General features: G+C 40.4%; 1 protein-coding gene across 1 annotated transcript in view; it reads right to left on the bottom strand.

Moving 5' to 3' along the window:
- Nucleotides 1-9,998: 9,998 nt before the first annotated feature.
- The window catches only part of CRLF3 (cytokine receptor like factor 3), a 40,625-nt gene continuing 38,797 nt past the window's right edge, over nt 9,999-11,826 (bottom strand). Inside the window, exon 7 of the mRNA XM_059378565.1 lies at nt 9,999-11,503. Within this exon, the coding sequence (XP_059234548.1) occupies nt 11,247-11,503 (257 nt within the window). The 3' untranslated portion in view covers nt 9,999-11,246. The remainder of the gene's footprint in view (nt 11,504-11,826) is intronic.

The following is an 11,826-nucleotide window of genomic DNA, read 5'->3' as shown; positions in this document are numbered from 1 at the left end:
GCTTCTCCCTCTGCCTCTGCCTGCCACTCTGTCTGCCTGTGCTTGCTCTCGCTTCTCTCTCTATGACAAATAAATAAAATAAAAAATCTTAAAAAAAAAAAAGTTATCAGAAAAAGGATGGAATGAGCAAGAACACAGATGGTTTCGGCTTGCTGTCAATAGGAAGTGGTTTCACTACTTGGCCTATTAACAAGCACTCAAGACCCTTCTGGTGGCAAAATGGCACACTGTTGAGAGAGCAGTCTGGTAGTTCCTATTAAATCACAATGTAGGATGCCTGGGTGGCTCAGTCAGTTAAGTGCCTTTGGCTCAGGTCTTGGGTCCTGGGACTGAGCCCCACATCAGGCTCCCTGCTCAGCAAGGAGACTGCTCCTCTCTCTCCCTCTGTGAACTCTCTTGCTCTCACTCTCAAAGAAAAATCTTTGAAAAAGATTTAAAACAAAAACAAAAAACAGTGCCTTCAGCCTTTGCTCTAACAATTCCATCTTTAGGTAGTTCTACAAGTAAATTAGAACACATGTAAAATGATAAATTGCCACCACTGTTGAAAACAGACTAGACTCTAACAAGTCATCAGTAGGGTGGGTATATCATATGATCCATATAAATGGGATATATGCAGCAATAAAAAAGGATAAAGAAGTGTTTTATTTTTGTGTGTGTGAACCAATGTGGAACAAATGCCAAGATAAAAGGTACAGAACAGTTCCTAGTGTGCTTCAAATTTTTAACTGAAAAAATTAGTATGTGCCCATATTTGCTTTGGTTATAGCATGTGTCTAAAGGATACACTGCTTTTAGGGAAGATAATCTGGAGAAAACAGAGGAGAGGCAGGCTTTTCATTGCTATTTTTGAGACATTGCAATTTACTACCTTTTTTTTTTTTTTAATTTTATAGTTCTTAAATTTAAAAATGAAACCAGAATATTTTAGAAAGGGAGTTCAAGAAAGATGATGTTTGTACTGGGAAAAAGGCAGAAGGGCTAAGTGTCTAGCACAGAACTTGGAACATGGTAAATTTCTAGTAAGTAAAACAGGAAGTTCATTGTGAATGTTTCTAAAAATTCAATTTGTATTTTGTTAAAGTAACATAAATAGTAGGTCACTCCTAGAAAAGTGGAAATATATGAGGTTCTGTTAATTATGCCAAGTACCATATTAAAGCAGAGATCTTAGCATTAACGGTACTTGGGTTGTAAGAATTTAAGTACATGCATGCGCTCTGGTGTTCTCAGTGTGTACTCTATGCATTGAGCCTCTGCCTTCAGCTCAGGTCATGATCTCAGGGTCCTGGGCTCGAGTCCTGCATCAGGCTCTCTGCTCCATCCGATGCCTGCCTCTCTGCCTACTTATGATCTCTGTCAAATAAAATCTTAAAAAAAAAAATGTCACATGGGATCACTCTATAAAGCTGGTTCTAGGGAGCAGGGTTGATACCTCCTGGACTAGGGTATTTTATCTATTTTCCCATTTTGATTACCATCCTATCCACATGGCAAAGCTTCGTTCAACCAAGGGCCACACACAGGTGCACCACCACATTTGTGTCTAAGCTACTCCATCCTTTTTCAGCACCCAAAGAGCTTCTATCTGCCCTTCTAGCATATGGCCACAAGCAGCCATTCCTTCACTCACCTATTAAATGTACGCCAACACTTGTCACCAGCACTGGAAACGACAGATTGAAGAAGACTCAGAACCTGTTCTAAGAATTCTCCAGGGTCAAAACCAGAATTCTCATGGGTCAAAACCAGAGTCATTTGCTTCCTCCTTCTGTCCCTATAAAGATCTATTTCTTTAGTAGATTCATTGCTTATAAATGCAAAGAAAGGGTGAAGTTACAAAGGCAACAGAAGAAAAGCTCTTTATCTTCTGACTTAAACTATGAGTCACCTATTAAACTACCCAGCTATAGCAAGGATCCAATAAAGCTTAGCTCCTTTCTTCTTCACAATCCAACTAAGATTTTCTTTTGAGTGGACTCTGTCTGTAGTATCCCTATTTCGCTTATCTGGGGGGTTGGTTCTTCTGTGAGGCTTCATAGTAGGACTAGGGTTACCATGTAATTAGGCTTATGGAGACTTATTCATTATTACTTACTGAGCACTTACTATGGCCTTTGCCTCCGATAGGCATGATTATACAAAGATGAATAAGACAGACGTTGTTCCTGTCCTCGTGAATCTTAAGTTCCAGAGAGGGGCACATTCAACTATCTTTTGATAAACCACTTTCCAAAGTATCTAATATCAAAGCAGCGTCCTGGGGGATAAAGGCTAGTGTGGACACTACCCTTGGTGCAGGAGAGCTGAGTGGATAGGCTTGGATTTGAACGCCAACTGTGCAGCTTTTGCAGCTTCAAAATGCATAAAGTTGCTTAAATGCGTGGAGTTGGTTTCCTCATTCGTAAAATGAGATAAAAACGCCTCCTTCCAAAAGATACCTGGCACAGTAACCTGTTCATGGTTAACACCACCATGCCCTCTCCTACAACCATATGGTTTTGCCAACTTCAATCCTCTGCTCTCACCTCCAAAGACAATCACACGCTCCAGTAAGTTTCTTCTTCCACAGCTATTTTCAGAAGATGCAAACGTCTGCTGAGATTGTATGGACTAGTCTAATTCTGTGTAACGTAATTAATGTAAGATTAATAAGTAGAAGCTGCCTAGAAAGGTCAATTTTGCTTTAATCAATATTAAATTTAATGGGATTAAAACCGTTTATGAGAGATTAGTCTTATTTTACTCAATAGAGTTGTCTTTTAAACAGAAAATGACTCGCCCTCGTTTGAAAGTATTTACTGGGTGGCTCTGTCATTGGAGTGTCTGACTTGATTTTGGCTCAGGTTATGATCATTGGAGATCGAGCCCCATGGTGAGCTCCGTGCTAAGCATGGAGTCTGCTTGTCCCTGTCCTCCTGCTACCCCACCCCTGCCACCAATCGCACACACCCACTCTCTCTCAAAGATCTAAAAAAAATTTTATTTTTAAAAAAAATTTTTAAATTTGTCAGAGACAGAGAGAGAGGGGAAGCAGGGGGAGTGGGAGAGGGAGAAGCAGGTTCCCACCGAGCACAGAGCCCAATGCAGGGATTGATCCAAGGATCCTGGGATCATGACCTGAGCCAAAGACACACTTAACACCTGAGCCACCCAGGTGCCCCCCAAATTTTTTTTAACTTTTTTTTGACTTTTAAAGATTTTATTTATTTGACAGACAGAGATCACAAGTAGGCAGAGAGGCAAGCAGAGAGAGAGGAGGAAGCAGGCTCCCCACAGAGCAGAGAGCCCAATGCGAGGCTCGATCCCAGGGCCCTGAGATCATGACCTGAGCTGAAGGCAGAGGCCTTAACCCACTGAGCCACCCAGGCGCCCCTAACTTTTTTTTAAAAAAGATTTTATTTATTTATTTGACAGAGATCACAAGTAGGCAGAGAGGCAGGCAGAGAGGAGCAAGCAGACTTCCTGCTGAGCAGAGAGCCTGGTGCGGGGCTCCATCCCAGGACCCTGGGATCATGACCTGAGCCAAAGGCAGAAGCTTTCACCCACTGAGCCACCTGGCGCCCCAACTTTTTTTAACTTTTAAAAAAGTATTTTTCAGATGGCCATGTATCAGGCAATGTGGGCTGTTGAGTAGACCTTGGAGTTGTGCTCTTCATGGACCCGTAATATATCTTTTTCACATTTCTTTTTGTTTTGTCTGGTGAGATTTGCAAACAAAACAAACCTGACATCTACTGGCACTTTCATTTTATAAAGTACAAAAAGAGCAGGAAAGATTAATTCAGAATAAAGGATAGTCTCCAGCAGAACACATTTAGATTTGCAAAACAATCATGGTGGGGACTTTTAGTTACTTTGGAGCAGTGACTCCCAAATCTGCCTTCATAATAATATATATATTTTTTAAAGATTTTATTTATTTATTTGACAGGCAGAGAGTAGACAAGTAGGCAGAGAGGCAGGCAGAGAGAGAGGAGGAAGCAGGCTCCCCGCTGAGCAGAGAGCCTGATGCGAGGCTCGATCCCAGGGCGCTGGGATCATGACCTGAGCCGAAGGCAGCAGCTTAACCCACTGAGCCACCCAGGCGCCCCTGTTGAGGATTTTTTATGACAATTTAAAAGCACTGTATTTGAGCTCTCCAGAAAAACAGAACCAATCAACGATTATAGAAGCTGAGAAGTGCCAAGATCTACTGTCTGCACGCTAGGAGCCCAGGAGAGCAGGTGATGGAGTTCAAAGGCCCAAGAGCCAGAGGTGTAGATTCCAGTCCAGATATGAAGGCCCCAGAACCAGGAGTCCTGAGGATGTCCTAGCTCAATGGGCAAAGAGCAAATTCAACCTTCCTCCGCCTTTTTGTTCTATTTAAGCCATCAACAGATTGGATGAGGCCCAAAACACTGGGGAGAGCCACCTGCTCTCCTCAGTCTATCAATTCAGATGCTAATCTTTTCCAGAAACACCCTCACAGAACCACCAGGATGTTTTAATTAGCTATCTGAACATCCCTTGGCCCAGTGGAACAGACACGTAAGACTCCCCATTGCCAAAGCCATGATTAAAATGTTTCAACGAGCACTTACGAACACACTTGAAACAGATGAAAAATGAACAGGCTCAGCAAAGAGTATAAAGAGTCTGGCACAGAAAGAGAGGGTACGGAGACCATCCAAAGGGATGTTTTTGAACTGAGGAATACAATAACCAAAACAAATAATGAAAAGCTCAGTGGATGGGCCCAACAGTAGGAGGGACGTGACAGAGACTGGACTCAGGGGACTGGAAGTAGAACAACAGAAATTACCTAATTTGAACGACAGAGAAAAAAACCAACTTCAAACCAACAAAACCTCAGGAATCAGTGGAAATACACAAAAGATGTAAAATTTGTGTCACTGGAGTCCTAGCGGGAAAAAGAGGACAGGGTTGAAAAAAGTACTTGAAATAATGGCTAAAAACTTTCCAAATGTGGCACATTACATAAACCTAACATTCCAAGAAGCTGAAGAACCCATACAGGATAACCCTAAAGAAACCCATACAAGGACACATCATAATTAAACTTCCAATAACTGGGCGCCTGGGTGGCTCAGTGGGTTAAGCTGCTGCCTTCAGCTCAGGTCATGATCTCAGGGTCCTGGGATCGAGTCCCGCGTCAGGCTCTCTGCTCAGTAGGGAGCCTGCTTCCTCCTCTCTCTCTCTTCCTGCCTCTCTGCCTACTTGTGATCTCTCTCTGTCAAATAAATAAATAAAATCTTTAAAAAAATAAAAATAAAAAAAAAATAAACTTCCAATAACTAAAGACAAAAAAATACATATATTTTGAAAGCAACTACAGAAAAATGACACTTTATCTACAAGGAAAAACAATGAAAATGACAGCAGATTTTTCATCAGAGGCCACGGGAGGTCACGTAATACTTTCCAAGTAGTGAAAGGAAAGAATTGTTGGGGGTTCCCCAGTACCTGGGGGTTCTGTTAGTCAAGTGTCTGACTTTTTTTTTTTAAAGATTTTATTTATTTGATAGAGAAGAGATCACAAATAGGCAGAGAGGCAGGCAGAGAAAGAGGGAACCAGGCTCCCCACTGAGCAGAGAGCCCAATGTGGGGCTCAATCCCAGGACCCTGAGATCATGACCTGAGCCAAAGGCAGAGGCTTAACCCACCGAGCCACCCAGGCGCCCAAGTGTCTGACTCTTGATTATCAGCTCAGATCTGGATCCCAGGGTCATGAGTTTAAGAACCCCCGACCAGCACACACACAAACACACAAAAGAATTTTCAACCTTGAATCCTATGTTCAGTGAAACAACCTCCAGGAATAAAGGGAAAATCAAAACATTCTCAAGAGAAGAAATAGAGAAGAAATCAAAGAGAATTTTTCACCAGCAGGCTTATCATAAAAGAACGGCTAAAGGAAGTTCTTGAAACAGAAAGGAAATAGTAACAGAAGGAAACTCGGAAGAGCATGAAGGAAAAAAGAACACAGTGAGCAGAAATATAGATAAATACAATAGGCATTGCTTGAGTTTTCTGAAAGTTGTTTTTTAATGGTCAAGGAAACATTGTCTAGTAAGGTTCTAAATGTATATAGAGAAAATATTTAAGAAAAAAAATTTTGCTGTAAATGGAGAAAGATAAAGAGATGTAAGGATTATTTCACTTGAAATGCTGAAATGATAACACCAATTACTGGTAAGTTTTATATCCCCTGCTTTCTGAAAGTGGAGTGTTCCTACAACACTTTTCATAAGCTCAAACGGGGTAAAGTGAACAATATCCTCTGCTTTCCGGAAGTTCACATTACGCCACTTCACTTTACCAAAGACCTACATTAGTACTGTTTTCGCTAATCCAAAGAAATCCAAACAGGACTCTCCTGATTATTAAAAAAGCCATTACCATACTAATGTAGATGTAGATATAGCTCCACATAGATCTGTATAAACACACATACACAATACATATATGTAATATATACATAATACACATATATTAATGTATATATATACATATTTTTAATACCTAGAACAATTACTGAAGAAGCTACACAAAGAGACACTCAAAAACACTACAGAGAAATCAAAATGGAATTCCAAAATATGTTGAAGCAACCCATGAGAAGGCAGAAAAAAGAAAAGCCATGGGAGCCTGGGTGACTCAGGGGTTAAGCCTCTGCCTTCAGCTCAGGTCATGATCTCAGGGTCCCGGATAGAGCCCGAATCTGCATTGGGCTTCCTGCTCAGCGGGGAACCTGCTTTTCCCTCCCTGCCCCACCCCTTGTGTCCCCTCTCTCTGTGTGTGTGTGCCTCTCTCAAATAAATAAAATCTAAAAAAAAAAAAAAAAAACAACCCAGAGAGGACAGAAAACAAAAAATAAAAATGGCCAACTCAAGCCCTAACATATCAATAATAAAATTAAAAGTAAATGGTCTAAATAGACCAAACAAAACTTGGAGATTGACAGAATAAATTAAAAACGAAACAAACAAACAAAAAATCCCATGACTCAGCTATATGCTATCTACAAGAAACTAACTCCAAATACATTAACATAGAAAAGTAGAAAGCATAGGATGGAAAATACGTATCATGCAGACATTAATTACAGGAAAGGAGAGGTTAGATTATTATCAGATAAAGTGGACCTTGGAGGAAGAAAAATACCAGAGACAGAGAAGGACATTATGATAAAACAGTCAATCCTCCAAAAAGATACAGCAATCCTAAGTGTGTATTCTTAAGACAAAGGCGCTACAAAAGATAGAAGTCAAAAACTAGAAGAATTAAAAGGAGAAACAGACGAATGAATGCAGTTACAACTGGTGACTTTGACACTCCCCTCTCGAGAACTGACAGAGCAACTAGACAGAAAGCCAGCAAAGATATAGAACTCCACAAGATCAAAACATTCTACCCATTAATAGTAGAATATGCAAGTCTTTTTTTTTTTTTTAAAGATTTATTTATTAGGGGTTAGGAGAAGAATGAAACAAGATGGGATTGGGAGGGAGACAAATCATAAGTGACTCAATCTCACAAAACAAACTGAGGGTTGCTGGGGGGAGGGGGTGGGTAGAAGGGGGTGGGGTTATGGACATTGGGGAGGGTATGTGCTATGGTGAGTGCTGTGAAGTGTGTAAACCTGGCGATTCACAGACCTGTACCCCTGGGGACAAAAAAATAAATGTTTATTTAAAAAAATAAAAAATTATATTAATAAAAAAGATTTATTTATTTATTTGACAGAGATCACAAGTACACAGAGTAGCAGGCAGAGAGAGAGGGAGAAGCAGGCTCCCCGCTGAGCAGAGAGCCTGATGTGGGGCTCAATCCCAGACCCTGAGATCATGACCTGAGCCAAAGGCAGAGGCTTTAACCCACTGAGCCACCCAGGCGCCCCAGTTTGTCAGTTTCAAAACAAACATGCCATGTTACTTCTCGGCACCGCTCAGCCCCTCACTGAGACCTCACATACCACGTCCCTCGCCACGACACACGCAGTTCTCACCTCCACCAGAACTGTAAGTTCCTCCCTTCTGCTTCAGATGCCAGTGCTGGGCTTCACAAATTTCCATTCACCTTTTGAGATTGACTTTGCTCCTTGAGATCTTTAGGCAGAGACAGTCAGCCTTTCCTTTCTTAGTGCCATTCCATCACCTGCTACCTTGGATCCCGTTGGTGATTCTTATCTACCCCTGAGCCTTTCCCCTTACTGTCCACTCTTCCTGGGAGCACAACGGTTATGAGTGGCGGCCGCAGAGTGCATCAGGTCCGGGCTAGGATCCCGACTAGACTAGTTACTGGCCCTGACCTTAGATAAATTAATTCACATCTCTTGAACCTAAGTTTTATTGTCTGTAGGGTGAAACAACAGTAATAACAAGATAGTAAGGAGCTCATGTGGATTAAATGATATAATAAATGTATTCTGAAAATTTAGCATTTGTGCCTGGCACAGAGTAGAAGCTCAATAAATGTCAATTCTTATAGTTATAATTATCATCACCTAAACTGTCTCACCCCTCCAAGCACACAACGGATTTGCAATACAGGGTTCCTTTATCTGTTTAAAGAAAATGAATTGGCTTTGAACAAAACTCTAAGTTCACAGTTCAAGGGCAGGGGCAACTGGCTGCCTCAGTCAGTGGAACATGAGACTCTTGATCTTGGGGGTTGTGGGTTCAAGCCCCATGTTGTGTGCAGAGATCGCTTAAAAATAAAAATCTTCAAAAAAAGAAAGTAATATTTAAATTATTTTCAGAGGTCAAAATATTATAATCCACGTTCATCTAGAATTAAGTTAGGTTTTAGTCATTTCTACAAAAAGGCAGATCCTATTCGTATAAACTTAAGACATGACTTATCTTATCCTCCTGTGGAGGATAAGAAAAAAATGACATTGGGACGCCTGGGTGGCACAGTTGGTTAAGCAGCTGCCTTCGGCTCAGGTCATAATCCCAGCGCCCTGGGATCGAGTCCCACATCGGGCTCCTTGCTCGGCAGGGAGCCTGCTTCTCCTCTGCCTCTGCCTGCCTGTCTGTCTGCCTGTGCTCGCTCGCTCTCTCTCCCTCTATCCCTGACAAATAAATAAAATAAAATTAAAATCTTTAAAAAAAAAAAAAGAAAAAAATGACATTCAGTAAATATTTGACAAATGAAGGGAACGAGATAAAGATGTTCTGGAGAAAATAATCCAACCGCATTCATTCAACCTAACATTTACTGTACACATGTTATGTGTCGGGCACTGTGTTCGGTATCAGATACACAGAATATAAGAAAGTATAAGTAACTTGTCACAAGCCACAATGAAACCCGTATTAAAATGACCGGAGAAAGGAGCACCTGGGTGGCTCAGTTGGTTATGCATCTGATTTAAGGTCATGATCTCAGGGTTCTGGGATCAAGGCCCCCGTCAGGTTCTGCACTCAGTGGGAAGTGTTCTTCTCCCTCTGCCCCTCCCCCAGTTTGTGTTTTCTCGCTGTCTCTCTCTAAGTCTTTACTGGACAGAGAGAAACCACATGAGCGAGAGCACAAAGAGGGGGAGGAGAGGCAGAGGGAGAGGGAGAAGCAGGCTTCCTGCCAATCAGGGAGCCCAACATGAGGCTTGATCCCAGGACCCTGAGATCATGACCTGAGCCAAAGGCAGATGCTTAACTGACTGAGCCACCCAAGCACCCTAATGAAAAAAAATCTTTAAAAAATAAACAAACAAACAAACAAAAAACAGGGGCACCTGGATGGCTCAGTGGGTTAACAATCTGCCTTCTGCTCAGGTCATGATCCCAGGGTCCCGGGACTCTCTGCTCAGCAGGGAGCCTGCTTCTCCCTCTCCTTCTGCCTGCCTCTCTGCCTGTTGTGATCTCTCTCTCAAATAAATAAAATCTTAAAAAAAAACAACAAACAAAGAGACACTAGAAATCCTTTTCTCCCTTTACCTAAAAGATTAAAACTGAATTCATCAAACCTCACAGAAGAAAAAAACACACACATTTAACTTTTAGTTTTTTATTTTTTTGTTTTTTATTTTTGTTTTTGTTTTTATTTTGTTTCAGACAGCTGGATGAGGCATCTACATTCTAGCACATCTTAACAATCACTAGACAAATGAAAGACGGCTGACTTATATATAAAAAAGCAAGGGGAAAAGGTCATGATTGTCTAACAGGGAATCTGAATCCCCAAATAAATTATCTTACAAAAATATCAAACTTGCTTTTCGACATTTGTACTGTTAAAAATGAAGGAAAAAAAATTCACATTAAAAAAAATCTGTAGGCTGGTTATAGCGAGTTAAGATAATCATTTTTACATACTAAGTAGGTCCTTCAAATAAATATCTTAAACAAATTTTAAATCTTTCAAAAAAATAGGTCAAGTATTTATCTTATATCTGTTTGGTCCACTAAAAGACCGTTTATAAAACTGACATTAAACTGGACTGTAGCTCATACCCTATGGGCAGGAACATACACATCGCTGAGGCTGGCTATGCACATGTGCATGTTACATACATGTGAATGGCTACTGCTGTAATTACATACCACTTTCATGAGTAGTTTTACCCTGTAAAAATCCTCTTGTCTAGCATGAATCGAACTGCACTGAGAGAAAAAAGAAAATACTCTGCCTATTGTAGACATTTGCTCTGTAATTTTTAACGCAAGAATTATCACACTTTTGGGACTTTAAAGATTACTGAACGTGAGATAAAATTCAATACTGCTTACAAATACCCGAATATGAAGAACATATTCACCACTCATGCGGAGAGCACACAAGTGATTGTAAGTTACAGAACTCCAGCTTCTGGCTGCTCTAGTCCTGCTGTTTGATCCTAAAGTGTTACATGGTCTGGGGTCCTTAAAAAAGATAGAAATTTAATAAGATAATGTTACATTAAGTTTTTCTGTTCTAATAATCAACTTTTTAAGAAGTACACAGTGGAAGGGTGTTAGGCTTCCTGTATCTCCTCATACTTTAAAAGCCAATTTCATTTTTATCATGGTGCTGATATTTCAATTAACATTACGCTACAAGACTGCACTACAATTTTGTCCACAATAGTCAAATCTCTTACTGCTAAAATACTCCAAAATAAATCCAGTCAACAATTTCCATTTCCAATGGCTTCAATGAGAGATGAATCTAACAATTTTTTTTTAACCAATTACAATTAAACTCAGCTGATGACAGCTACATTTAAAACCCTGCAAAACCAAAACCAATCACCCAAAAATCTAGAATACCAACACTTTCCATCCAGGATAGAAAAACGAGCAACCAAAATAAAGAGAACCACAAGATTGCTCAAGTAACCAGTCAAAAACCACCTCTCTGTTATTTGAGCTAATAGTTACTCGAAGCTTGAAGTTTCCTCCTTCGTTATTATTGGTGGATCCTAGAGTTACAGCTTCAATGTCAAATGTGACAGTGGACCCAGAAGTAACTGCTGGCAACTGATTAGTCATTTCTTTTCCATTTACAAAAACTGCACCTAAAATGTTAAAGTAAAGAGTCATTTACATTTGAGCGATAATGAAGAATGGAAATGGATTCTAGATTACCCATAACACAGGTAATTTCCCAACTCAGATCAAGAAAACATTTTAGAATGCCAACTGGTCAAAGAGAATGCATTTCAACATGTTAATTAACCCCCATCCCCAAGGCAGGAGAGAAAGTTAAAGCTTTAATCATATTTTAGAATTCTGATCCAGGGTTCTACTCTTCTAGAACGGAGACGGAGTTTCCCACATGGATGGCATCAAAAGAAACTTGACTCCATTACAAAATTATATCCTGTGGAATAGCAACATT

The sequence above is a fragment of the Mustela nigripes genome, chromosome 16 (genome assembly GCF_022355385.1).
Source record: "Mustela nigripes isolate SB6536 chromosome 16, MUSNIG.SB6536, whole genome shotgun sequence".
Taxonomy (NCBI): Eukaryota; Metazoa; Chordata; class Mammalia; order Carnivora; family Mustelidae; genus Mustela; species Mustela nigripes.
This window is presented reverse-complemented; position numbering and strand designations above follow the sequence as displayed.